Raw genomic sequence first — 27,985 nt, 5'->3', positions numbered from 1 at the left:
TGCATCAGCTTTATGTTATTTCACTTTTCTGTGCAACTTTCTATAACTGAACTGCACTTCAGCTGTTATTCCATCATAAACCTAAATAATTTTTACAAATTCACAAACATTAATTATCATAAATCATATTTAAAAAATATTAATCACCACACTAACTTTCTTATATGGTGCATGCATTCAGCCAATAAAATGTTCACATCAATATATTAGGAATAAACACCTGTGTATAACACCTCAATGAAAGCCTTTTTTTTTAAATAACCATTTTGAAATAACCAATTATTCAAAACACACCCATCTAGAAAGAAAAAAAAAAGTTAATAAAATGAAGGGCGTAAAAACAGTATACATATATGAGCAAAAACCATAAAGAGTACATAATTCAGCATGGCTTTTATCCAGTGAAATCAAAACAAGACCGATACGGGACTGTTACAGTACATGGGAAATACAAAAAGTATTTATTTGCATTATGGATTCAGGAGAAAGAATATGCAATAAAACTGAAGAGTAATATTCTATAACTGAATATTATTCCAGATTGATCACTTTTCTCCCACTTTAACAGTCTTCCAAATACAGGGTATATACAGGAATCATGGAGTTAAATTTAATACCTTTTAAGACCTTTTTTAAGACTCTTTCCATACATTTTAAGACCTCATCGCCAGTCCAATTTTTAACCGGTTACATCGGTGACACTTTAACCTACATTTATTATATTTTGATTGTAAGATAGCACAACTAAACAGACTTACTTTGTGATAGGGGGGGACATAGCACAAGAGAATTAATTGAGTGACTAACCAATGCAATCATGGAAGGTAAAATAATAATCACAACTATTATATCATTTTAATTGTGCATCCCAAGCCCATGCCAGTAATAAAAAACCAGCCCAAAGTAGCGCAATTACCATGTCCCAAATATAAAAATTTAATTTCCATCCCTAAAAAAAAACATATTTTACAGTCACTGTTATGCACATTTATCATAAACACAGCTCAAATGCTTCCTACTAGTGTGGCCCAAAACATTTAGCACAGTTTTATTACAGGTAGAATGCAAAATGTTTTAGTACAAGCATTTCAACCAAATGTAATTCATGCAATATTTTAAACCTTTAACCCACTGGGGAAAATCAACCCATGGCAACAGTTTAAAAGCAGCCCAATTTCGTGGAACAAAACAACAACAACCCTGCATCCAACACAAGCTGCAGAAGTCAGATTTGACTAATCACGGGCCAAAAGTAAGGAGAGATAACTGACAAGATGTTGGAGGATTTGCTCTTCAACAGATCCCGAGCTCACTGACAAATATCTTTTATCGTTAGATGTGCTCCCTTTACACAGTGCGCGCGCAATCGCGAAATCGAAAGTGAACTGCGACTGCGAGCGCTCATTCAAAGGGGATTTAAATACCCCACATATTGATAGCGGTGCCCTGATGCGCGAAAATAATATGCAATATTAGAATGTTTACGGGAGCGCACACAAAAATCGCAGGAGCGGATGGTAATGGTCAGAAATTCAGCGAGAGCGGGATCAACAAGCCCCGCGCTATCACGCAGCAGCGCAGTCAGTCAGTGAGCGCCGTAACAGATGACGTCAAATCTTGCGGGATTCCATAAATAAACTACACAGAACCCCACTATTCAGACAAATATACATAATGAAAAGATGATTCAAAATTTAATACCTTGGAAAATGGCATTTAAGACTTTTTAATACTTATTAAGGGCCATAATTTTCTCTAAATTGATTTATCAACTTTTAATACTTTTTAAGACCCCGCAGACACCCTGAAATAAAACAATCAGTTTTACTTCTTGGAAGTCTCTGTTCGACATGATCAACATGAAGAGAGCTACAGCTGTTAGAAGTGAAGATTTACATACACACCTTAATCCTTTTATTTGAAAAAGAGCAAAGGGGAATAAATAAGATCAGTGCAATATGATGATTATTTTTCAGCTTTTTCAGGAGTTCCATCTTCAGGTTTGGAGGAGAAGCGCTCCATTAGTGTCTTCCACAATCCCTTTTTCTCCTCATCTGTGTGCTGCATGTTTCCTGCAAAACAAAGAAATGAGAAAAAGTAAAAATTATGTTTCTTTTTGCTTTCTATTAATCAAAGAATCCTGAAAAAACATTTCTATCACTGTTTCCACAAACTGTTTTGATAAGAAGAAATGTTACTCGAGCATATTTAGAACAATTTCATGTGATGAAATGAAACTCAAGACTGGAGTAATGGCTGCTGAAAATTTAGCTTTGCCTCATAATAATAAATTAGAAAACAGTTATTTTAAATTGTAATATTAATAATCACAATATTACTGTTTTTACAAAAAATGCAGCATCGGTGAGCATAAGAATTACCAACCCATTAATGTAGTTAAATGGAAAATTTCAGACAGCTGAGCTTAAGAAATCCTCACCTGTTGCCAGTAGTATTCTGCACTCTTCCACCGTTACACCTGTAAAACTTGTATCTTTTGCCCTCGGAAACTGAAAACAAACAAACACAAGCATTACGATGCCGTCACGTTTAGAGGCTTGGGCTAATTAAACCAACAAAATGAAATATTTTATTAAAAACATAAATGTGACGAAAGGTGCTATGACAATAATCAAATCGCCTCTCCCCTCTCTGGTCTATGCATCCCTGCCTCTGCTGAATTACTTTTATCCCCGGTCGGTGGGGATAAAAACATCCCGCGAATCCGCTCTGAAGTCCCGATCTGAATCAAATGATTCGCGATACACGCTTTGAAGTCCCGATCTGAATGTGTCCTCCATTTGAAGCTGCAAAAGGGCAAACAAAAACACCAATCTGTTATATATACATATATTGATTAAGCATAGAATTCACATTCATAATGTAAAAGAGTAGTTAACAAGCAGTGTTAGAATGAACAATATCTATTTATTTACGAAAACATCAAGCTAGCATAAGCTAGATAAACCTCCTAGATAAACCTAAAGATTCGCGATACACGCTTTGAAGTCCCGATCTGAATCAAATGATTCGCGATACACGCTTTGAAGTCCCGATCTGAATCAAATGATTCGTGATACGCGATCCGATTGAAGCGCTTCGAAACAGTGATTCATTTTGCGACGCAATGGTTTAACTGATTCAGAGTTTCAAAAAGCTCCGTTGTGTTCTTTGCTCGCTTTCTTTATATAATTTATTCGTTGTTTGAATAACCGTGGAAATGAAATCATTACAATTAATAGGCCTATCGTTGGCCTACAATGTTTTTTAATAAACTGTGATCACGTTAAATACAGTTTCCGTCGTATTAAAAACATTTCATAAAAATTTATGAAAATCGCACCCCATACATACATACATACGTACATAGGTAAATCGTGCAGTAATTCCCCTACAATACCTGCGTATTTTCGCCTTCTCGGAAAGCACTAGCGACTCTTTGGCGTAAAAATGTTCCTAAATCTCGCCCTTTCTTTGATTCGTCGTTTGGCCATTCCTCGCACAGCTTTAGAAATCGACGGTATCTGGTGGCAGCCATGTTTAAGCGTGTTTCACAACTGCACTGTGCTGAAAATCTGTAAGCCATGGAGGGCCAAATGGTACGGCGTTTCAAAATTGATTCCTGATAAATGAAACCGCATGTCTCTCAATACGGTTTGGTCCAGTCGAGGATCCGTAGCGCGATATTGTTAACCTCGTGGTTTGCCGTAGCAATCTCAAGGTAATATCAAAGAGCCTCTGGCTTGCTCGCTAATAATACTAATATATTTACAAATAAAATGAGCGGAAAGAAAACAGAAGGACGATCGGCTGGTATCATGGGATGGATAAGCTCTGCTTGCCATTTCGCGGCGGACAGAAATGATTTTAGAAGGTTTGTTACCGTTTTAAACGACACGAACTGTACCTTTGCGTGCAACTCATATACTCGAAATGACGTTCAGATGTATAGTTTTAAATATTTGCCACCATGTGACCATCTCCTTTGTTTTATTGTTATAGGAATCTCCTTGTGAACCTGGGTTTATTTGCAGCGGGTGTTTGGGTGGCAAGAAACCTTTCAGACTTTGACTTGATGTCTCCTCAGCCAGTCGCGTAGTTCCCGATCAACAAAAAAGGACTTTAACAGGTGAAATGACAAATCTTGAAAGCATTGTTCACCCCTAACCATCTAAAACAGATCTGATACTTCTTTATTTTGTCTTTTCATCATAGGTGACATGGAAGAACAGAGACATTTTCTACGATGGTCTTGACCAAGCCCATTCAACTCTGAAGGGAATGAATCCCAGCAACTGGATGGTTTCAAATGTAAATTTCTTTCTGTACATTCATTGTGTTTTGTTGAAATAAAGCTCACGTTGAAACGGTTGCGTACAGCCCTTTATTTAATATACATATTAATATTGAAACAATATTTAAAAAATTAAAAGTGTAAGATCGTAATCAGAATGCTAGCATGCCATTAAATTAAATGTATATGTTCAATATGGATGATACATGAAAACGGAACAAACAGCAGCTGAGCAATGAGAGCCTCGTACATCATGTTGGTGATATATGGCACGTAGACTTTTTGGAAACCTTGCTGGTGATTCAAAACAATATCACCAACCTGTGACATTACCACATACTGCCCAAGATGGGACTCCATTGTCCTGCAGAAATCTGAATTAACCAAAATAAAATAATTATATATAGTCCTCAAGACTGCATTAGTAAAAACATTAGTTAAAACAGTAATATTTTGAAATATTATCATTTTAAATAACTGATTCCCATTTAAATGCTTTTATACATTTAAAATGTAATTTATTCTAGTGTTGACAAAGCTAAATATTCAGCAGCTGTTATTTCAGTTTTCAGTGTCTCGTTCTAAAATGATGATTTGGTGTTCAAGAAACATTTACTATTATCAATGTTAATAATTTTGTGAAAACCATGATACATGTTTTTTCAGGCTTCTTTGATTAATAGAAAGTTTAAAACTTACAACATTTATTTGAAATAGAAATTTTTGGTAACGTTATAAATGTCTATACCAGGGGTGCCCAAACTCGGTCCTGGAGGGCCGGTGTCCTGCAGAGTTTAGCTCCAACCCCAATTAAACACACCTGAACCAGCTAATCAAGCTCTTATAGGGGTACTAGAAACTTTGTAGCAGGTGTGTTGAGGCAAGTTGGACCTAAACTCTGCAGGACACCGGCCCTCCAGGACCAAGTTTGGACAGCCCTGGTCTATACTGTCACTATCAATTTATCAGTTTAATACATCCTTGCTGAATAAACTTAACTAAACTTGTGAATGGTAGTTTATGTATATAACTCTATAAATTAATATTTTATATTATTTAAATTATATCTATAAATTAATAATAGTATATTCAAGTATCTATCCTTACCGTTCACTGACTCTGCAGACCAGTATATTCAAGTATCTATCCTTACCATTCACTGACTCTGCAGACATCCTTTAGGTTGGTGAACAGAACATGCTGCTGCACACGGGAGAGAATCTGTCGAAGTTCAGCTGAGCACTGAAACACATTCAGTGCTACTATCAGACTCTTCTGATACGAGGCCTCTGACACAATCAGTTCAAACATGGCCTTGACCAAAAGCACAAAAAACAGGGATAAGTATTGTGGCATAACAGTAGGCATCAGACCAAGGTCACATTTTTCATGCAAGACTTGTTGGTGTTCTGCAATACACAACTCCTGAAGCTGGATCTCATGCACACTGAGGGAGTTCAGCAGACTCTTTACTTGCGGTAGCTTCTGCCATAGAGCGTATGGCTTAGCCTGTAGTCCTGGTGGGCTCAACACAGAGGACGGGCTTAAAGCAGGGGGAGTTTTCAGACCAGGAAGACGCATAGATGTCACCAATTCTGAAAGTCCAGTGTAGCGAATCAGCTCAAAGGGGAAATAGGAATAATTAATCATAACTAGTTATAATTAATTATAAATATTTAGATCCGCTGTAAGTATTTACTTGACCTCTCAGGGTCAACTGTCTGTCAATTCTAAGAACGTTTGCTTATGTACCAACATATAATATACACTCTCGTTTAGATCATCAGAAGGCGAATTCATAGATACTTAACATGGTAGGATTACATATAGGTAAGATGACAGGAATGAGTGGTTTCATCATAAGCCTGCATAAAACAGTATACAATATAAAAGACAATATACAAGGACAGTAACAACATACACAATGACCTGAAGGATATGTGTGTTCATTCAAAGAAAGGTTTTCCTATGAATTAATTAGAGAAGAGTCCATTTTTACTGTGCATTATGTGTCTTTCCTATGGAAAATGTAGTGAGTTTCTCTACCCACATTCCTTTGGGCAATAAAACCAGTGATATCAGCATTGGTTGCCATGGAATCAGAGGCCTTTTGTCGTTCGCAGACATCCTGGCACCCAGTATGTTTATTGGGTGAGGGGTCTGTGACTATTTGTTAATCTAATGAATAACTGATTTGTTAAATCTAATGAAAAATGGTGTGTCTGATTGGTCCAGACGCTACACCAGTGTGTTGTGCTCTGTGTAAATCCTTCTTCATAGAATTCATCCAAAACTCCTGATATAAAGAGACCGCTATGAAAACAAAATTGAGCAGACAAAAGGAATAGCACATGTATAAGAAAAACATGCATGTTTTTTTTTTTTTTTTGAACATCATATGAGATATATCAGGCTTTTATGGCTGATGGAAGATGAAACTGATAATGTAAATAAATGAGATCTTTATAACAGTATAGTAGACTACCTTCATATATCTCCCAATAATATGTCTTAGTAAGATGATATTTTAATGCTTAGTTTTATTATTAAAGTACTATAGTTTTAATTGTAGGGGGCAAAACATATAATCCAATGCAATACAATGATAATTTAAACGTTCCTTAAAAGCCTGATATATCATGTCATACATTTTAACATTATTTTTCTATAAAAAGAATTATGGATAAACCAAATAAACCTAAGCTGCTTCAGTCCAGTAAGTCTTAATCTTAAAATATTACAAAAAATAAAAAAATTATTCTTATGTTTACTTTATAAAAAATCTTTAAAGCTTTCACAGCAAAAAGACATGTGTTCCAAGACCTGAAGGGGTGCGTTTTTGTAATTATACTAAAAGACATTGTACTTGCTAAAAAAAAAAAAAAGCATAAACTGTCAACCAGACAACACAAGGCATGTAGTGGATTGTGTTCATCAGGTTTTTTTTTATCAAAGTTTGGATTATGATCATTTAGAGGCTTTAGAAATTTGTGTATCAAATATAATACAGTAGGCCTTATAAGGTTAAGCAAATTATCCTTTTCTTTTCAGTCTTCGATGGATGAAATGTGACCAGGCTAGAGTATCTGGTTGACCATTTGGTGAGATTCATCTGTAAACTTACAACTGTTGATGTACTCCGATTCAAACGGGGCAACGTACGTTTCCTCTTGTGGAGAACTGACATTGGTAGCATCTGCCCTGAAACAAGGAAAATGGTTGAAAAGAGACAGCTTCGTTTCTGTGCAAAGGCTGATGAACATAAATTAATGATTAGTTAACACTGGGTGCCTGAAATGTGTTTTTGTGACGTATAAACATTACCTTTTCACCTCACACCTCACAGTGCATGTCAGAAGATTTCAGACTGGAGCTCTCCAGAGAGAAGAGGGAGGACACAGGCAGAGAAAACCCCATAAAGTTCCATAACTGTAAGCTTGCAACAGATCTAAGAGCTTCAGCCAACCCTTCAGATGTGCTAAGAAAAAGAGAGATCAAAATGAAATTCAACACACCATCTAAAACCTTTTTAAAAAGATGCATTACAAGTCTTGAACCTTACTGTGAGATAGGCGGTTAAAAGGAAGTAAAACAACAGGATAGGAATATTTATGATACCACGCCACGTTAGAACATAGGAATAACGAACAAATTTTACATTTATTATTCATTTTGTTTTATTACATACCAGTAAAGTCCACCAAACGCTTCACAGTCCTCTATATTTGTTTTAAGGCGGTGTTCATCCAGCCCGGGGCGATCAGTGTCTCTGTCGGCCCAGATTCTCTCATCCTCCATGACATGAGCCAAACGAACGCGGTAAACATTCTCGCGGCTTATTAACATTTAAGAGATTTAATGCTCAATATTGAACTTGAATTTGTAAAAGCAGTCAATATACTGCTTTTACACAGCAAGTCACCAGTCTAACTGATTCGGAAGTGCGTCCTCACCTGTCCAATTACGCCCAACCAATTTTAATGCATTTGATTGGGCGTTGCTTTGACGAAGATTACTTTGTTATTGGCTGAACCTAATGTCTGTGTCTTACACGTCACATTTTTTATGAAGAGCAAAGAATTTGCATCAGGTGTGTTTTGCGTTTTTAATATTTTTAAAAAGTACTTTATGAAGCCACTTTAATCTGTATCACATAAAAACTTCTATGCACCAAGAGCTTGTAACACTTCAAAGAGAAAGGAAAAATTGAAATTGCATCATATGACCCCTTTAAAAAATGTTTACAGATAACAAAATCATTGTCATCACATTACCCACTGTATAACTTTTTTTTGTAATATGTAAATTAAACAAAGTTTATTTAAATACGTTTGAGAAAATACAATTTCAGTCTTTCTACTTCGAAATTTCACTTTTAATTCAATACGTTACTTGCGGTCTCTATGTATTAATAAGAACAAACGAACGAAGAATCTGCATATAAGATGTAAAAACAAATAAAACTTATGTTTCATTTTCTTAATACATAATTAAAATATTTCTTAATATATATATTTGCTTTTAGGGTAACATTTAACACTTCAGTGTGAGATACACCCTATTATTATGAAAGATGAATGGCACTGTGTTAATTGGAAGTAATTTAAGTAGACTTAATAGGCATTTTAGCATTATAAGATTGTCCACAACTGACAAATCTGTCCAATTTATCTAATAAACATTAAAACATATAAAGCATTATGCTTATGCACTTATGCTTGTCACATTATTGCAGTCAACTATTTACAATTAAAACTAAAAAAAAAAAAAACAGCTGCACATTTGAAATATAAGAATCACTTTTTTTCCTTTTATTTGGTTTTAAACTGTATACAAGATGAAACTGAGTTTCTCAAATAGATTGAACTGATATATGACCCAGAGATTACAAAATAACAAGAATGTAGACATGACAAAAATCACAGACAGCTGGAAAGGGAACATCAGGGCTTTACACCAAAATCAAGCGTTTAGACAAGGGACAACAAATAAGAGAATAAAACAGACTTCCCAAAACAACGTAGTGGTAGACGGGCAAAAACAAAAAAACAAAACCTTCCTGTAGATTACTTTGTCAGCACCAGCTTTTTCCTGTCCGTTTTAATTTAAATCAAAAACAATGTAAAACACTACATTCACAGCCACAACATCATGAATCTATTAAAAAGATACTACTGTACTGATAATAAATGTTATAACTTCCCCTTTAGATTTGTTTTATATCATTACCAAAAAGACTGACAATATTGTTCAAGGATGGACTATGAACACATAAAGGTAATGGTAAGTCTATTCTTTAATAATTTCCAAAGGCAACCTATTGAAAACATGTCAAGTTATACAGGATTGGCAACTATCAAATAAAATAATAATTAAAGAGAAAATGACCTCAGCTTGAACATTATTGCCAATTCAAATAGGAAAAAGTACTCTGAAATGGGTGCTTTACCAGTTTACTATCTGCTCCTATTACCACATTTATACAAAATAAATTTAGTAAGATGCTTCAGAAGTTTCGGTTTAAGATACGTAAACATCAGGCATTTAAATAAATTTTGAGATGTAAAATCATGCAGTTGTTGGAAGTTTGGAAACAGGTCTATTTCTGCCACAAGAAGAATTTTATTACTGAGCCCCACCACCTGTAATTATTTATAATCCTGTAAAATGTCTGACAGTTTATCAAATTTATTCAAACCAAACCAATAAAATCAACAATCCATTATGAACTATTGAGGCAACATGCAAAACTTAAAAAAAAAAAAAGACTGCACAGACATCATCGTTCTGTTGAAAGGGAAATCTGGCCAGCTTCTCAAAAATCTATTTTTTAAATATTATGTATGTTGGCAAAGTAGAAGAGCCAGAAGAAGACACAACCACAGTACAAAACCACAAGGACTGCTAAAGTAAAACCACAGGATGAAAAAAAAGGCTCATATGTTAACTGATGCCACCAATAAGAGTAGATTCTGAGTCTATGAGGGCACAGTGATCTTTCTTGCAAGCAGCACCAATAAGGCAAGCTCCACGCTGCCTTGAGCCTGTTCCAGTGCCTCAGCAGCCTCAAGGGCTGAAAACCCTGATGCCTGGATCCTCTGAATGTGCTCTAGTGGAAACTGTCCCATCGAGGGCTGTGGTGCAGGTTGAATGGAGTCTCCAAGGGAAAAAGGATCCGTCTCAGTGGTTTCAGTTTGAGGAGATGCAACAGGCCCTAGGCTGGAATTGGTTGATGAACCAGCTGCTACAGAAAGCGGGCGCTGCTGAAACAGGTCAGCAGAGATGTCAATGCCTGAGGTGTTTTTGTCCACAATGTCCTGCCCTTGCTGACCCTCAGGGAACTCAAGATCTCCTTGGGAAGAAGTCACCGGCCCAGAACCTTCTTCAATAACAATGGCCCGATTTTCTTCAGCCGCATAAGGGCACTCATTCGTTTGTTTCACTATGGGATTTACCTGTCTAGAAGGTTGGTTCTCTGTGTGCCCTGGATTGCTTGGTGTTGGTACATCTGGAAAAAACCCCACTGATTGAGAAGTAAAGTCAGCTTTGGCAACACTTTCTTCCATGTCATTAGCTGTGGCAGTATTAGAGGATGAGTCAATAGTTGGGTTCAGAGTGACATGGTTTGTTGCAGCAGGATCCTGGTCCACCTCAACAACATCTTGTGTTGGTGTAGTATCATTAGCATCAGATAGAGGAATCCTTCCAGAAACTGTTGGACAAGTGTTGGACATCAGAAGTTTATGGAGCTCCTTAAGGGCTTGAGCCAAGGAAGGGATGTTCTCCGTCTCTGGCTGTTCTGTTTCACAGGGTATTACACTCACAGAGTCTGAATGGACAGAAGAAAAGGCTGGCTCAGCATGACAGGGTTCAAGGTTAAATTCTGGAACAGGCATGAGTTGTGGCTGAGCCCCTGAAACATCCTCCATCATACTACCTTGGTCTCTCTGGGACTGATCAGAAAAGTCATGGCCAGCTTCTGGTTTTGCATTGGAAGAAACGTCCATGTCCACTTCCTGATCCAGCGTTTGAGTCTGAGACCTTGGGTTAAAAAGAATAGAGGGAGATTCTGCTGCTACAGTCCCAGAGGAAGTGATATTCTTCCCCAAATCCACATCTATCGGACTGCCGGAATCTCCTGAAACAATGTTGCCTGTCACTTCATGGTCCTCGGGCACAGCACTAGAGAATGGTTCCTGAGAGGGAAGAGCGCTTGGGATAGGAGCATCTGCATCTGTTTGCAAGCAAGCCGGTGTCGGATCTGCCAGTCCTTGGGACTGAGATCTAAAGGTGTCATCAGATGGATCTGGAGAGGGTTCACCCACTTTCAAGGGTTGAAGTAGAGAGGATTCAATCGATGCGGGAATTTCAATTGGGGACACTCCTTGGTTTATTGAGGCTGGGGCAGACTTAGAACGGTCTAGGGTGAGACTGTGGGGTTGACTTGAGGCTGAAGTTGTTGTGGTTTGTTCGAGGGGTTTAAATGGCAGGGATTGTGGTGAGGTAGTTTTTCCATCTTCAATATCTAATAAGAGAAACAATAACTGATGAAGTTGAAAGTCTACATTGAAATAAGTTAAACCATGCAAATTCAGCAAACACTGCAAACCATGCAAAATAGTTAACATCATAGACAGGCAAAGACTAACTTGATTCAAGATATGCAAGATATTACTCACAAAATGGAAGCCATTCCTGTGCATACCAATGTACTGTATATTATATGTCCAATATTTACTGGGTAAAATACTTTATTAGGCTAATGAGATATACCCACGGTCAACGTAATACCTGGTAGGTAGAGCCCTCTCCTGTGTCTGTCCATATGACATCAGTTTTGTCCTGCTCATAGTTAGGACACAAACGCCACACATTTCATGCAATAAGAGGCAAAAAATTAGCAAAAACACATCCAGAAAGAGAGAGAAAAAGAGGCATGCACCTAAAAATCACATTAGATACACAAGGTGGTGTTCAACCCACATAAGTTTTTGGTGACCATGTTAAAACTGAAGAATATATTCTGAAAAGCCAATGTCCTACTAATGTTTTAACCCATGTTTCCTCAGATAGTTTCATTAGTGTTGTTTTGACAGGCATGTACAAGCATACACTACTGTTCAAAAGATTGGAGTCAGTAAGATGTTTTAAATGTGTTTTAAAGCAGTCTCATTAAGGCTGCATTTATTTAATCATAAATACAGTTAAAAAAAAAGTATCACAAATGTCTTTACTCTAACTTTTGATTAATGCAACCTTGCTGAATAAAACTATTAATTTCTTTCAAAAAAATCTTACTGGCCCCAAACTTTTTAATGGAAGTGTTTTTCATTCATACATTGTACGCCACCTTGTGAACTAGATGAGTGGTTCTGCACTGCAACCAGGATAAACAGACTACAAAACCTGTTAAAAATGTTATATTCTTCTGATTCCTAAATAATGAAAGCCTCATAATTCTACAACAAACCACTAATGAGTATTCATTACTTGTGTTAAATTTGAACTCTAGCCTATATTCCAACCCTATTAGCCATGCCATCTCTTGGCCTACATATCATGCATCTCACCGCTGTCCTGCACAGATCTTTGTATTGCCTCTGCCAGTTCTCGATCTGCAATCTCCTCAGGCCGGGTATCCTCTCGTCCCTCTGGCCCATATGCCAGCCGGGCACACTCAGGCAGCTCTGCCTCAGGTAGAAAACGTGTCTCTGTACCCGTTGTCCCAATGAGGAGGACATTTTTCTTTAGGTCTATGGAGCACTGAATGAAAGCAAGTAAAGTTGTGAACAACAGTCAGTAGAAGAGAGCAGACCTTGCATGCTCAGATTTCAAGTAATGAATGAAAAAAATGAAAACTTCTACTAGTAATCTTCTCTAAAACGTTTGTTTAATAAAATTAAATATACATTTACATAATATTACATTAAGCTAATAAACTATTTGGGTGACATTTGTAAGATTAAGGAGATATAAAATATTTTCACACTGACAATAACATGCAGACAAAGTACCGTAATCTCACTTGTTAAAGTCTGTGTGTCTAGGGAATATGGAAAAAGTCTGCATCCTCAACTTTGTTTTATTCCATTAAAGCAACATTAATGGCCAGGCAAACAGATTCCATTACAGGAAATAGATTATTTGATTTGCTATGAACCAAAGTTTCCAAGCAGACCTGGTGTCTCTTCAGCATGTCAAGGCCAAGCAGCATATCCATGGGCTGATCTTCCAAAATGGAGAAAGAGCAAGGCAGGAAATCTCCTTCTATCTGTACCTGGGCTGGATGTAAGATATATATTTAGTATAATGGATGGATGAAATGGATACTGAATATTAAAGGAGCAGGTCTCAATAAATGCCATACCCAAATGGACTCGGCCTATAATTTTCTGGGTGCCAACACCTTTGGCAATGCCTGCCCAGCGTCTGTCCACTAGACGCATGATATTACATCGCTCAGCACATGCTTGGCTCATAATTGTCATCTGAGCTCCTAAAGAAGGATAACCAGAAGAAGAATAAAAAAAATTAGTACATAATATGGAAAAAAAGTATTAAAAGGAGTGTCGAAGTAGCATACAAAAATAGCGTATGACTGAAAATAACTCACCTGGATGCTGTATATTAATCCAAAATATTTATCACTTGGTTATTAAGGCATAATGTTCAACGTAACATTACTATGAGCAATATATAACAAAGCACTCAACAACATAATTTCCAGCAGACTTAAAAAAAATAAATAAATAAAATAAAATCTTAAAAAACCTGATTTACTACCTGAGTCAACAAAGGCCTTTACTGGGTGTCCATTGACATTGCAGTTGATGTAGAGCATGACCACCTGGCCAAAACTCTCAGGTGCTTCTTCCATAGCAATGGTCATATTCTCCTCAATGTTGTGTTGTCTGGAAATTTAAAATAAAAAATGTCACGGATTCAGTGCTTTTCTTTTGTTTTTACGATCCCTGTGCCACAGACAATGTTTTTGCTGTGCATATAATCTCACCCCTTATTTGTTACCTGATTTCTTCCTCAATTTTGGCCTGAGCTTCCAAGTCAAAAGGATCTGCAGTCAGCAGTTTGATTCTCTCCTGCTCTCTTCGGGCTCGGTCCTGCTGCTGCTCCAATAGCACCTTGGTGAAGCGCTCTGAAAAAGGAATCAAAATGATTCTGTCACAAAACATTCAATCTTCCATATAGATGCATTTAAGCACCATCATCTTCATTTACCAAGGTCTCCACTCAGTAGAGCCTCAGCAAGGGGAGGGTTTCGCTCCTTAAGCAATGACAGCTCATGTGGATTTGCCAGCAACATGTCACGTAGCAAGGCGGGGTTGTCCAATCCCTGAGGAGAAAGGGCTGAGCCTGGTGTGGTGGTGGCAGGGGGCGGCCGTGACTGGGTGGCACTGGGACGCTGGGCTTGGTGCTGTCTGTTTTGGCCTGAGGAGGTCCCAGGAACCGCAATGGAACTGAAATCGATGCGAGGCAGACCTATGACATTAAGATTTGTTATGATTAAGGACATGATAAGCTCATGTTAGTCCATTTTAAAATAGATCAAGTTATGCTGGTTTACCAGGAACTGTGGGTTGTGGCCCTAGTAACCTCTCTGCTTGTCGTAACACTACCACATCTCCATCCTTCAGCCCATAGTTCCCCAGGGCTCGGGTGGGATCTTGTAAAGGCTGCTCTGCATATGAGATCTGTACAGCAAAGATTGCATTATTTTGTTCAATATGTGAAAATACAGTATATCTTTTTCTCAAAACACCTATGAAATTAAGCGGTTTAGGTCTAAAATATACAACAAATGCTTAGTTTTGAAAGCTTTTCTGTTAATAAATTACAGGTTACAGTTTCAATTCATGCACCATTAAATGGGCGTACATACAGACAAAGTTTCTCTTTCGGTTTTCAACAACCTCTATACACCCATATCAAATAAAGAATCAGTCATATGCGTTTTAACTACGGAAGCCCATTTCCGCCACATTAGAAAAAAACATGCTTTAGTAAATCATAATTATAATATTACAAAAAAAAAATCATAATTACTACATATAAAGACGAAATCTTGACATAAAAAGTAATAATTATGACAGAAAACCCCAATTATGGCATAACAATTCGACTTTTCAGGTCATAATGAAATGTTGTCTCATATTTCGGCTTAGTATAACCATTTTGACGTAATTATCTCATAATTACGACAATATTTGCCATGATTATGATTTACCAAAGCATGATTTTTATTTTTGTTATGTGGTGGAAATGGGCTTCCATGTTTTACAGGGCACAATTCCGTGTATTACAGTTTCCTGACATGATTCATATTTAGCAAACAAACTACGTTTAATTGAAATTAGCGTGGCAAACGCAGCTATGGCCTGTTAATCTTTCCAGATCTGGGGTTTTCCAGAAGTGTTGACATAGCCTCAGTATGCTATTAATAGAATGGACCTGCTGGCTTGTTTGGCACCAATTTGTTTAGTCAGGTCGCTTAGCATAGAGGCTAAATAACTGTTGCAACACTTTTGAAAGATATTTACCTGAATTTCCCTGGCTGGTATTCCTGATTCTAGTTCGCAAAGAGCCACAAAATCCCTGAGTTCAAGCTCCGGGGACACTTCCAAGGCGAAAGTGGTTTCCGAGCGGTCTCTCGGTGCACAAAACACTGTGAGCAGCATTGTGCTCGGGGTTGCTCGAACCCGGTTACCGCTACTCGCAGTCAGAAAATGCCGCTACTCCGGAGTTTTTCTGTGGGAAATGAGCCCAGGGCTGCCTCGTTAAAACGCTGTGTAATATCTGGTTATGAAGAGTTTAAACTCATGGAGAAACAACTCAACAAGCAAACACAATTCACTAATAAAGAAATCGTTCACTTCCTTTCCACAGCTCTTCAGCCACTGCCGCAAACCGATTACGTGTGTCGTAGCATACTGAGACAGGAAGTCAGAAACAACATACAACGTCAAAACAGTAATGCTTCTTCTTCTTGTTGTTGCTTTACGGCGGATCGCAGACTTATAAGTGCATTACCGCCACCTATATCTCAAATGGACCATTGACACTCTATCTACAATCTCCTGATTAACCTAGCAACCCACATACAAACACCCTTGATTCTTGTACCCGCTTAGAGTCTTCATAGAGCTTCATCCGGCGCTGCGTGTTCAGCTCCTCCGTCCTCCCTCAGCCCTCTTAAGCGGGGAAACAGTAATGCATTTTGATATGATAAATTTATTGAACAAAAAAACAAAAAAGCGAATAATTCAATATTTAATTAAATTGTTTAAATTTAACATGGTCAATATCACAAATTTAGATTGGATTGAATATGTGTGTGTGTGTGTCTTTTTTTAATCTTTTCTTTGTTTGAAATCCTAACATTTTCTGTTTAATTCTACAGAGATGCTCGGTTTTCAGTGTAGCCTCAGACTTTTATACTCCTGTATACATGCATGCATAGCCTATTTATTTATACTTTTTGTTTGTGTGATTACAGCAAGATTTATAACCCGATTAAGCAACTGTACTAATAGCACATACAGTACATAAAATACATGAAATTACTACATAATATTCGATATGCATATGCATACTATTTAGAATTACTGAGGCATGTTTGATTTTTATCTCCAGCAAGTGGCAACACACCCAACCACCGTACTGTAGAGGGCGCTACGGCTCAACTTAATTCATCACCTCTGGAATGGATATTGACTAGTTTTCTGAGAAAAAATACATTTAATTACAGCAGTTTTAATTAATATTAGATGAATAACTAAATGAACACTGTTATAATAAATATGAGGATGGACTGTCAATTATAAAGTTAAGGGTACTTTAAGGGTGAAATTGTAACGTTGACATATTGCCCTCACAAAATACCGTGGGTACCAAAAACCTGAGCACTTTGAAAACCTTCGAAATTTAATTAAAAAAATTAAACCTGCAAATAAAGAAAGGTTTAGGATCTTGGAATATTTAAAACAAAGAAACCCATTTCCAGATCACTAATCAAATAAGCAAACGTGTGACATGTGAACCTCTATCCAAAAGGTCAGAAATCATTTTTTTCAGTTAATCTTTTCACTAAAATTATTATACTGACCTATGATTTTTTTTCTTTTTTTCTCTTAGGTGTATAAATATTACTACAAACCTAAAAGGCCAGTGACATTCTAAAAACGAAATCTGACAATAAAAATAAATCTTAGTCCAAGTCAGTTTTTTTTCACCATCAAAATGTTTATTGGACCATGTTAAGTTTCTCATTGTAAGACGGAGCCATGTATGGCATTTGATCATGTGGACTCTTAAGTACATTTTATTAAAAAAACACCTTAAAATGCAACAATATACACACTAAAACACACACAAACAGATGACTCTCTGAGCTAAAGATAGCTATGTTTCTGTACCAGATATACACATTGTTTTCAAACTATTTAAAATACAATATATACAACACTTACAAAGCACACATTCAACACAAATTCAGGTCAATCCTTTGTTTAAACATAATTACCCACATCACAGCAGAAATGCACAATATAATCCATGACTGTAGCATGCAAATATTGATTTAAACAATACTTGTATATAATATCTTACCTAATTTGTTTTTGTACACTTCTTTGAATTGCTCTTTTCCCAAACAAAACTAACAGCACTCCCTGCATTCAACTGTCAAGTTTGTACTAACCCAGCAAAGTTATTTTTAGACACCCTAACTTTGAGAGGACAAGTTAAAAATTGCATTGAGATTGGGGGACCCTAAAATGCAACAAGACTGCAATCTCACTGATGCACCATGAGGAGGCTCAAACTATATGTTAGGTTACAAAGGGCCTGTCGTGTCTTAGGTTAGAGTTCAGTCCTTTTAAAGGAAGAGCTGGGAGAGTGCACATGGTTGGTTTGGTTGGAGCAATAAACTGGCTCAATACTACAATCACATGAACATAATAGATCTTTTTCTTTTTGACTACATTGTAAGTGTGTCACTTTTGTAGAAGATGCTCCATTCTTGGGTTAATGAACGAGAACCCAGCAAAAGCTCTCTGGTCCATGGAATCAATAAGGCCTTTCTCGCAGTGCGAAAGACGGGGTTTCTCACTCAAAAACTCCCGGTCAAAGTTACTGCAGTCATTTGGAGCTTTCTGCAATTAAATATAAAATAAAAAAAGTAAAAAATAATGAGGAAACAAAGACAAAAAAGAAGATAATAAGATGCGAGAGGGAAAACATACCACTTTTGGTTTGAAGGGGGGCTCAACTTCTCTCCTTTCTAAAGCAGACCAGTTGACAGTCTTGAAGAATAGGTGGCCTCGTATATTACCCACAATCCCTAAACGGCATGATGGGTCACGCTCAAACAGCTGTGTACAGATGTAACAAACAAAAAAATAAATATATATATATATATATATATTTATATATACACACACACACACACACATATATATATATACATATAAAGTGTAATTGTAGACATTTCATTTGTGTTGTGTTTTTAAATGTGTATTTGTGCATGTGTACCCTTTCTAGCATGTCTCCAGTATCCACTGTGATCCAGCGGGGATAATGAGGCGTGTCCATTCGGATCGATACAAACAGCTCATCCTCATCGTCACCATGGAAAGGAGACTGACCAATCAGCATCTCATACACCAACACACCAAACGACCACCAGTCTACTGAGAATGAGTACTGCTGACCCAACAGTATCTGTGATTTCCCACACACAAACACATCGGGTCAATACCAGGACATTACGGCCTGAGAGTGAACCAACATCAAAGTGTGTTTCATACCTCAGGAGCGATATAATCTGGAGTTCCACAGAAGGTTGTGGCCCGATTGTCCCCAAACACATTCTCCTTACACATTCCAAAATCAGCTATTTTTATATGGCCTTCTCCATCTAACATCACATTATCCAGCTTGAGATCCCTGGCAAAAGGAGAGAGCAACAGTGAAAATAATTCAGAAAGCCTATCTATGAATTCTGAGTGGAGTAATTAACAAATACAACAAAACAATGGTGAAACAGTTGTGTACCTGTAAATAATGCCTTTGGAATGGAGAAACTGCAGGCCACACACTATTTCGGCTGCATAGAACCTGGCAGAAGAATTCCATTCAGAACAATTACTTTGGTGCCATCTATATGCCACATATGCCCATTAAATCAAGGGTTCAACTATATTTTTATATTATTGAAACTATTTTATATGCGTATGTGTGACATACGTGGCTCTGTACAGATCAAAACGCCCCTTTTCCTGTATATGAAACATCAAGTCTCCTCCATTCAGATACTCCATCACAAAGAATAAGTGCTCCTGTTAAAGATAAACAAATTAATGTGATTTTTAATGCTAACAATTAATAACCGTTAATGACATTCTCCATTAACATATTGTTTGGCACTGTTGCTAAGATTTAGACGGCAGTGGGGGGAGTGAATAACCAGCGCTCTTTTCCACCCTCAATACCACGACTGAGGTGAGACCCTTGAGCAAAGCAAAGAAACCCCAACTGATCCCCGGGCGCCGCAGCAATATGGCTGCCCACTGCTCCGGGTGTGTGTGTTCACTACTGTGTGTGTGCACTTGGATGGGTTAAATGCAGAGCACAAATTCCGAGTATGGGTCACACGTCACTTCACATGAGTCAGGAATTGAATTCAGGTCACCTACATACATCATGAGCATAGACCACTGGGCCACAACTGATAATTCCTTGGAAAATCTCATATTAATGTTCTGTCCTATTTTATTGAGCTAAGATCAACATGTAGTTGTGTTTAGCTTTGAAACTACATCCATGCTGTCTTAATAATAATAATAATAATAATAATAAACACATTTCTTGATCTGTCTAGTATAAAAGGGCCTTATTTGAATGAGAATGTTTGAAGTAGAAAATTGGAATTATAATGAGAAACAGAATTACATTTTTTAAATGGCTCAATGATAATTTAATAAATGTGACAGGCACAATTGCATACATACAACTGTGTGTGTTACTATTTTGTGGCTGTTTTTTGTGTAAATGTCTGTGGTGTACCTTGGTCTGAAAAGTGGAGTAGATGTGTGTAAGAAACGGATTTTCCCAGGCGAGAGCCAGCACTCGTTTTTCTACCATGGTGCACTCTACATCATCATCCATCAACACCACATCTTTCTTCAATGCCTTCACTGCAAACCATTCACCAGTGCCCTTTAGTTCAGCCAACAGCACCTGACAACAGGAAGATGATGAATGTGTGTTGTGTGTGTGACCCTGAGCACAAGTGTATATGAATGTGTGTTTGAGGGAGAGAGAAGTTGTGTGTTACCTTGCCAAAGCTTCCCTTACCCAGGACTTTATGGAAAATGAAAAGCTCAGTAGTGATACGTGTTTGGTGGGTGATTCGAGAGGGGGGATGAGGACTCGAACCCTCCCACAGATGACCATAAGGAGCCCCATCTACAATATAAAAATTGCTGTCAAATCAGAATCATATTTTTAATTCTCACAATTAGTTACCATCAATCATACTTACCATTAACATCAGGACTTTTATTAAAATCCTGGTAAACACCAAGATCCTGTGAGTTGCTCTGTGAGTTGCTTTCAGGTCGCTTGGTGGATTTCTGTGACAACAAAAACATACACAACTTCAAAACATAATGTGTTGAAATAGAGTACATTAAGTGTCTCATAACTTTGTGCAACCTTGTGCAAACATTAATATTTACACTTGAGACTTGGGTAAGAGCCTCTGCCAGTAGTTTCTGGTTGATGCCACACAGGTTGGCCACTTTAGTCTGGCACTTATGATGGACATTCATGGAGCAGTCTGAAAGAGAAGAGACGATTGCAAACAGATAATCAGGGTCCAACATTAGGACTAGCACCAAATAACAAAAAGTGCCTTTTTTTCCAAGTAATTATAACTAGCCAATTTATAAAGTTACTGACTAGTGGGCTGGTAATTTTAAGTATTTCTAAATATTAAAATGTTTGAAACCACAATGTAAACAAATAATGGCTAGCAGTTAATTTGGGGCCTTTTCAATACATACACATCCTCATCCACACACAGTATACACACCCTCACATTTGAGGCCCTGTTTGACAAGGCCCCACAGCAGACTACCGCAATGGTCACAAAAGGTGGGGCTCATGTAGTTGTAGGTCTTAAAGCGATGTGGCATGTCAATCTTAAAACGTTCCTTCTGAAACTGTAGGCACACAAAAACTTTAAATAACCATGGCACAATAAAATAAAATACAAAATAGTTTAATACAAAACATACCATAGTGTCTCGACTATTGGCTGCAGTGCCCGTGCACCTTCCAATAATTTTATCAATACACTTCTTGTGGATGGCTGCATTGCATTCTGGTGGAGAAGAAGAAAAAAAAACATTTTTAAGGGGGGTTCAGGCATTGGGACAGGATGTGTTTTCACAGTGTTGCTATATTCCGAATAAAACATTTAAAACATTCATACAAGTTAAACACTGATTGGGAAGCAATCTATTCATGTATTCCCCCATTTAGGGCACATTCCTACTAAAACAAACTGCGGACATATGTGGAGAAGTATTTAGGATAACAACAGCAAAATATACTTACGTCTACACTTGTAACCTTGCTTGTTAAGACCCCTGGGCAGCAAAAGACAAAATTATAAGTACGTCTGAGTTATGAAGTTCTTACATCTTATAACTGAACAATCAGGACTGACCAAACAAAATCTCTGCAGACAGAGCAGAAGGTGGGCTGTCTGAAGAAGGTGGCAATGAACTCATGGTTTTTGATGAAGTGAATCTTTGCCTGTTTAATTGCTCCTCGACGGCGATTGAGAGTTGGTGCCTCCTCTTCCGACACTACTGACTGACGACAGTCTGAGAGATAAAGAGAAAAAACAAAACAGGATGGAAGAAGAATCAAGTTGATAACAGGAAACTTTTTGACAGTGATTAAATGAAATTTTTATGTCCTGAAAACAATGAATTATAATTTAATTAATAATAATTTTATATACATATAGCAAATATTATGCATTTTTTATTTCTTGATTAATTTTTTGACCAACTTTTTAAATCGCATACATTTTGTTCCACTGCATTACATTTTGTCTAGCTGTTTTGAACAAGCATCTCATGTAAACGTCCCCAAAAAAACACACCTGAATGGGCTCAAGAGAATCCACAACCAGCCTAAATATACTGTACAGGGCTTCTTTAAGTCTGATTAACTGACTAGTTTTTCAATCAACCCACAAATAAGCTAGCACTGAAAATACACTACCGTTCAAATGTTTGGGGCCAGTAAGATTTTTTAAAAGGAATTCTTTTATTCAGCAAGTATGCATTAAATCAAAAGTGGTGTAATGAAATGTGTTTATGCGGTTTAAGGTTAAAAAAACACATTATTTTCCACATACTGTACATTATTGTTTCTCCTCTATGCCCCGCCTTTCTGAAAGGCGTCGATTTTTACAAAGCTCATCGGTCTGAAAAGCGAGGTGTGCTGTGATTGGCCAGCTATCCAGTGCGTTATGATTGGCCGAATACCTCAAGCGTGTGACAGAAATGTTACGCCCCTTACCATATTGTGATGCCATGTCCCGGCCGGAGCAAAGAGACAAAAACATTAAAACCCATTATAAACGAGGCATCCGTTGCATCCAATGGGGACATAATTACTGATTATAATGACTTATACTGTCTTTTTACACGTTGCGTTGCACCGCGCCGTGTAAACATAAAACCATGTCTGCATTTGTGATCGAAGAATTTCATAACGAAACACACAGCATCTCCACAACATGGCGGCGGCGGCAGCAACAATAATACAGCGAGAATAAGTTACGCCTTCTTTCTTTGCGTGAACGTTTGGGCGGCGTTATGCAAATCTTCTCACATCGTGACGTAGACATGTGGGGTGTGTTAGAACGAGCCGTTTTAGGTAGGCGTGGTTGACTCTTAACTTTTATAAACAATATCTCTTCGGATTTGAGACTTTAGTCTTTGCAACTTTACAGATCTTCTTTATGCACCAAGAGCTTGTAACACTCCAAAGAGAAAGGAAAAATTGAAATCGCATCATATGACCCCTTTAAAAAAAAATTTTTTTCCTTTCCATCCCCAAACTTTTGAATATTAATCTAATTTTACACATCATTTTGCAAATCTGCAGTTGAACATTTTAAATTCTAAAAACAATGAAACGGAAAAGAAGAGATAGACAGAATGTTTGACAGTGTAATGCAGGGACAAGCTGTTCTGACATGTTCAACGGAGACATTCCTGTGCACAGAACTTTAAAGAGAGTCCAAATGGATTCACACACACCCATACATATGATCAGATAAGAATGACCCCTCCCACTGCTAATGGCAATAGGTTAGATTCAAGCAGGGGTTGAAATGTCTATTGAGAAGGAGCTCAAGGGTGGCACTGAGGTAAAAATTATGGGAGGTGTCCCATAATTGACACTAACTTAAGGTGGATATACTAAACTGGTTGTGCATAATATGAATAACTGTCTTTAAATCTACCAGTTTTTATGGAAATGACATTTTTATGAGAGTGGCAATCCAGTCTCAAGTTAATGAGTCTTTTAGCTCTGTTTTGGAAAAACCCTTCCTGTGAACATTAAATCACTGTACAGTAAGAGAGAAAGAGTGTTTAAGTGAGAGTATGATCGAGTCTTACCTGTATCTGAATCTTCCATAAAGAACTGTACAGACATCATAACCTTCCCTGAAGGCTGCAAATCAACCTGAAAATGAAGCAAGACTATAACATTACCTGTAAAAGTGCAAACACTGACACTCATACAAATGTACACACATAACCATGTCATCACATACCCAAAACTCTGCACGTCCATTTGCCTTCTTGCATCTTTCTGCCAACACAGACACACCCACAGTAACTTCTGCTAAAGGTTCCTCTGCGGTTCTCATGAGTAGGATTTGTATGACACGTCCCTCATAAATATGTGCATCAAATGTGGATCGCCAAGCAGGATACATGGTGGGCTTCTTCTGGATCAATGTTTTTCCTCGTTCTTAAAAGGAAAGGGGGACATTTTTGATTTAACTAAGTTAAGTCTTGCCAGATTTGATACATTAATCAGCTAGAAAAATTATATTAAACGTGACAAATGATAATGCTTTTAGTCACATTGAAATTAAGGTCAAGTAAAGGTGCACTACACTGTGGGAAACTAAATTCTGTGCAATGTACTCCATTCTAAACTATTCATTTGGCAAAATGAAGCACGTAATCCAGTTCTATGCAGATGGAGGATTTGCATGTTGTTCTGTGTACATACAGTATACTGCAAAAACAGCACAAGAAGCATGGCAGTATGGCATTCCAAACATAGCCATGCAATTGAAACCCATTACACACACACACACACACACACACATAGACACATTTACTCACCAGTACTGAGAGCTTCTTTCATTTTGACGGCACAGAATGGCGCCTCAGCCATTGGCGAGAATGTGCCAAGATCATAGGCATTAAACGTAATCCTCAGGAAAGGGGCCATGGCAACCCCTCAGACACAACCTAAAAAAAGATAGACAAGCAAAATTCTTATGACTTTACTGATGTGTTCTGTGATATGTTGAGTAAAGCAGAAAAACATCCGCATTACTGCATATAGCAATAAAGAAAAAACATTTTTAAATGCTTTATTTTCAGTTTAGAACTAATAAGGTCATTTTATCATAATTATATTTAGTCATAAATAGGAACCTATACTTTGTTCATGCTAGCGCATGTACCTGCAGAGGAAATTGTTTAGTCTTGCTGAAATTATCAGACTGACATGACCAGTGACCGTGAAATAAAAATACTTGAGCTGCAGTTTCTAACACTGTGATTCTTCAAAAAGGTATGTAAACTGGCAGGTACTATGCACCATCACAATTGAACTCTTCTCATTAGTATTTCCAGTGTTTAGAATTAAAAGTATAATACTTCCTTCTTATTACCTCACACTGAATGGGTGGAAGTTTCTATGTACCAAAGAGACAATGACTTGTTAATGCAGGCATCAGAACATCAGAAGGTGTTTTAGGAATGAAGTAGAAGTTTTGATTTCTGAAGATCACAGTTATGTTCTACATAGGGATGTAACGATTCACTCAACTCATGATTCGATTCACGATTTTGATTTCACAATTCGATTTTCTCACGATTTTTAACAAAATGAGATTGAAGACATTATACAGTAAATGAAAAGGTGTCTTTTATTAGGCTATTGCTGCACGTTTCTTTGTGAAATTGAAATATAACAAAACTAAATAGAAATTTTAAAACAAACCCCAAATCAAACAAGTAAGTTACACAAATAAAAGAAATCTCTTAATATGAACAAACTAAGGCTTTGTCTGTGCTCTTTCCATTTAAAATTAGAGGCAACCACCGGATTTTATTCATAATCCAAACAAAGATGCAGCATACATGCAGCATGAGCAGTTTTTAATCTAAATTAGACTGTATTATTTTGAAATTTGAAGCAAAAACAGAATGGTCTGACTTTAGTTTTGTGAAACTATACTACATAAAACATATCTGAACGAAACAGCAGACGAGCTGAATGAGACGCAGATTCACTCTCTGCCAGCAGGTGGCGCTTATGAACAGCAATGATACAGTGTTTCCTGGGTTACCGCTGTAAACAAAGCAGAGCAGCGCTTATGAATACTACTTTAATATGCATTGTTCAGAAGCAAGATGAAAAGAAAAAAACACGTAAACCTTTCTAAAGATAGTAAGTTCCCTTCAGAGATACATTCATATAAACTTCTAATTGTAACGCGATTTGTTTGGCATCTCAACCGATTTGAATCTTCACATATTTGAATAGATTTTCAACCGGCTCGCGGTTAATCGTTACATCCCTAGCTACATGTTCTATATCAAAATCCATTTCCAAATATTTAAATTTCATATTATGTGACACATTTAGTGTAAGTTGTCTGTGTGTAAAAGTGTGGTTAACCTAAAATGTTATTGGTTAAAGTACACTAAAAAATTTATGTTAGCTCAAAAAAACAACAACAAAAAAAACAGTTTGCATCAATTATTTTATGCATCAATTAGTTATGACAACTTCTAATGAAATTAAGTTCAACCAACAAAAAACACTGAGTTAGAAGAACTTAATTTGAAACGAACAAGTATTTTTAAGTTAATTACTCAAAAAAAATAATTTGCTCCAACTAATGGATTTGTGGGCCTGGAACCAATTTATATTATCTTTTTTTCAATTCAAACCCACAGCTATCATAGCACATGCTAAATGCAGAGGCGGACAAAGTACTCAACTCCATTACTTGAGTGAAAGTACAGATACTGCTGGTCAAATATTACTCCATTACAAGTAAAAGTTGTAAAGACAGCTTTTTACTTAAGTAAAAGTACAGAAGTACTTGCTTTTAAAAGTACTTAAGTACCAAAAGTAAATTTCCTTTTTTATGTCAATGCACATATTTTTTATTGTTGTACGTAATACTTGCAATACCTCTGAAGCAACTTACAATACATTACACCTACTGAATACACTGACTAGCTTGCAGTCTCTTTGGAATTAAGAGCTTTTAGAATGTTATAAACCTTTAGAAATGAAACGAGTGAGTTGACAAAAAAATAATGTAAAATATATATATAAATATGTTAATACCCCTACCCACTCCCCAAAAAAACAACATGGTAGTGATCTCACACATCAACACAACTGATGTATAATTCACAGCTTTACAATAGCAACACTGCTTTAACAAAAAAGCAAAACAGCAAGACTTATTTGACATCAAAACAAAAATTATAAAATGCTGTCTAATCGCTCTCGCTGTACTTTGATGTCACACACAGAATGGTCTGTGCAGTGCTGCTTCAGTCAAACACCTTTTGTGTTTTATTAGGAGACGCACAACAGTTCTTCTGTGGCTTTATAGGTAATATTTTCACATACACAATTTAGCAAAATCAGACAATATTGTGTCTAATATACCACAATATGCTCGTGATTATGGTAAGGGGCGTTACATTTCCGACGAGTGCTTGCGGTGTTCGGCCAATCACAATGCATTGGGTCAGCTGGCCAATCAGAGCAGTCTGCTCTGATTGGCCAATCACAATGCACTGGGTCAGTTGGCCAATCAGAGCAGACTGCGCTTGTCAAAGGAGGGGGCTTTGTAGAAAACGAAGCGTTTGAGAGAGGCGGGGCATAGAGGACCTACAATAATGTACAGTATTTGAAAAATAATGGGTTTTTTGAACATTAAAGCATGTCAACATATTCTGTTACACCAAATACACAAAATAATGATCTTTAAAAAAAACATCATATGACCCCTTTAAGTACAATACTCAAGTAAATGTACTTAGTTACTGTCCGGCTCTGGCTAAATGTAACTTATTTAGCATGTGTATTTAATGAACAAGTAAGCGGTTACTTGTCACTGGCATTGCTAATTGAGTTGCTAATGGAGTCAATGTAGTGTTTACCTTCATGTGGTCTACTCTTCAGCACTATGGTAACCACAAAAACTTAAACATTACAGAAACTCTCTTAAATGTCAAACATAACAGCATTAAACACTAACAGGTCTTTCCCTTCACTAAAAAACACATAAAATAACACTTAATTTCAACA

The 27,985-nt window shown here is 37.1% G+C and overlaps 4 protein-coding genes and 1 long non-coding RNA gene across 6 annotated transcripts in view; 1 reads left to right on the top strand and 4 right to left on the bottom strand.

Moving 5' to 3' along the window:
* Positions 1-1,764: 1,764 nt before the first annotated feature.
* Positions 1,765-3,592, bottom strand: LOC107721167 (ubiquinol-cytochrome-c reductase complex assembly factor 2-like). The gene is made up of 3 exons (XM_016529038.1): positions 3,401-3,592; positions 2,441-2,510; positions 1,765-2,072 (listed from the first exon to the last, which is right to left on the bottom strand). The coding sequence occupies exons 1-3, from the start codon at positions 3,584-3,586 to the stop codon at positions 1,966-1,968; spliced, it is 363 nt and encodes a 120-aa protein (XP_016384524.1). The 5' UTR covers positions 3,587-3,592; the 3' UTR covers positions 1,765-1,965.
* Positions 3,593-3,647: 55 nt separating this feature from the next.
* On the top strand, positions 3,648-4,372 carry LOC107721168 (mitochondrial import receptor subunit TOM6 homolog). The gene is made up of 3 exons (XM_016529039.1): positions 3,648-3,874; positions 4,003-4,129; positions 4,216-4,372. The coding sequence occupies exons 1-2, from the start codon at positions 3,780-3,782 to the stop codon at positions 4,097-4,099; spliced, it is 192 nt and encodes a 63-aa protein (XP_016384525.1). The 5' UTR covers positions 3,648-3,779; the 3' UTR covers positions 4,100-4,129; positions 4,216-4,372.
* Positions 4,373-7,260: 2,888 nt separating this feature from the next.
* LOC107721175 (uncharacterized) lies at positions 7,261-8,267 on the bottom strand. Its single transcript, XR_001637684.1, has 3 exons — positions 7,983-8,267; positions 7,619-7,772; positions 7,261-7,490 (listed from the first exon to the last, which is right to left on the bottom strand). It is a non-coding gene; the product is annotated as an uncharacterized LOC107721175 (long non-coding RNA).
* An 827-nt stretch (positions 8,268-9,094) lies between these two features.
* On the bottom strand, positions 9,095-16,264 carry LOC107721177 (protein DDI1 homolog 2). 2 transcript variants are annotated; one of them, XM_016529053.1, is made up of 10 exons: positions 15,850-16,264; positions 14,877-15,003; positions 14,531-14,791; positions 14,321-14,447; positions 14,078-14,205; positions 13,662-13,790; positions 13,473-13,576; positions 12,865-13,057; positions 12,086-12,136; positions 11,808-11,819 (listed from the first exon to the last, which is right to left on the bottom strand). In XM_016529053.1, the coding sequence occupies exons 1-9, from the start codon at positions 15,985-15,987 to the stop codon at positions 12,126-12,128; spliced, it is 1,218 nt and encodes a 405-aa protein (XP_016384539.1). In that variant the 5' UTR covers positions 15,988-16,264; the 3' UTR covers positions 11,808-11,819; positions 12,086-12,125. The 2 variants fall into 2 exon arrangements, with proteins under 2 accessions (XP_016384540.1, XP_016384539.1); XM_016529054.1 differs by lacking the exon at positions 12,086-12,136 and having other exon boundaries at positions 9,095-11,819.
* A 1,279-nt stretch (positions 16,265-17,543) lies between these two features.
* Positions 17,544-27,985, bottom strand: part of LOC107721176 (protein kinase C delta type-like) — a 14,998-nt gene continuing 4,556 nt past the window's right edge. Inside the window, exons 2-18 of the mRNA XM_016529052.1 lie at positions 24,760-24,888; positions 24,177-24,376; positions 24,019-24,085; positions 22,044-22,203; positions 21,932-21,963; positions 21,610-21,695; positions 21,405-21,534; positions 21,049-21,149; positions 20,853-20,943; positions 20,646-20,776; positions 20,375-20,548; positions 19,556-19,647; positions 19,364-19,426; positions 19,117-19,255; positions 18,842-19,030; positions 18,553-18,681; positions 17,544-18,462 (exon numbers count right to left, since the gene is read on the bottom strand). Coding sequence (XP_016384538.1) covers positions 18,304-18,462; positions 18,553-18,681; positions 18,842-19,030; positions 19,117-19,255; positions 19,364-19,426; positions 19,556-19,647; positions 20,375-20,548; positions 20,646-20,776; positions 20,853-20,943; positions 21,049-21,149; positions 21,405-21,534; positions 21,610-21,695; positions 21,932-21,963; positions 22,044-22,203; positions 24,019-24,085; positions 24,177-24,376; positions 24,760-24,868 — 2,052 coding nt within the window. The 5' untranslated portion in view covers positions 24,869-24,888 and the 3' untranslated portion in view covers positions 17,544-18,303. The remainder of the gene's footprint in view (positions 18,463-18,552; positions 18,682-18,841; positions 19,031-19,116; positions 19,256-19,363; positions 19,427-19,555; positions 19,648-20,374; positions 20,549-20,645; positions 20,777-20,852; positions 20,944-21,048; positions 21,150-21,404; positions 21,535-21,609; positions 21,696-21,931; positions 21,964-22,043; positions 22,204-24,018; positions 24,086-24,176; positions 24,377-24,759; positions 24,889-27,985) is intronic.

Source organism: Sinocyclocheilus rhinocerous, unplaced genomic scaffold, assembly GCF_001515625.1.
Source record: "Sinocyclocheilus rhinocerous isolate Xijiao unplaced genomic scaffold, SAMN03320098_v1.1 scaffold2106, whole genome shotgun sequence".
Classification (NCBI taxonomy): Eukaryota; Metazoa; Chordata; class Actinopteri; order Cypriniformes; family Cyprinidae; genus Sinocyclocheilus; species Sinocyclocheilus rhinocerous.
This window is presented reverse-complemented; position numbering and strand designations above follow the sequence as displayed.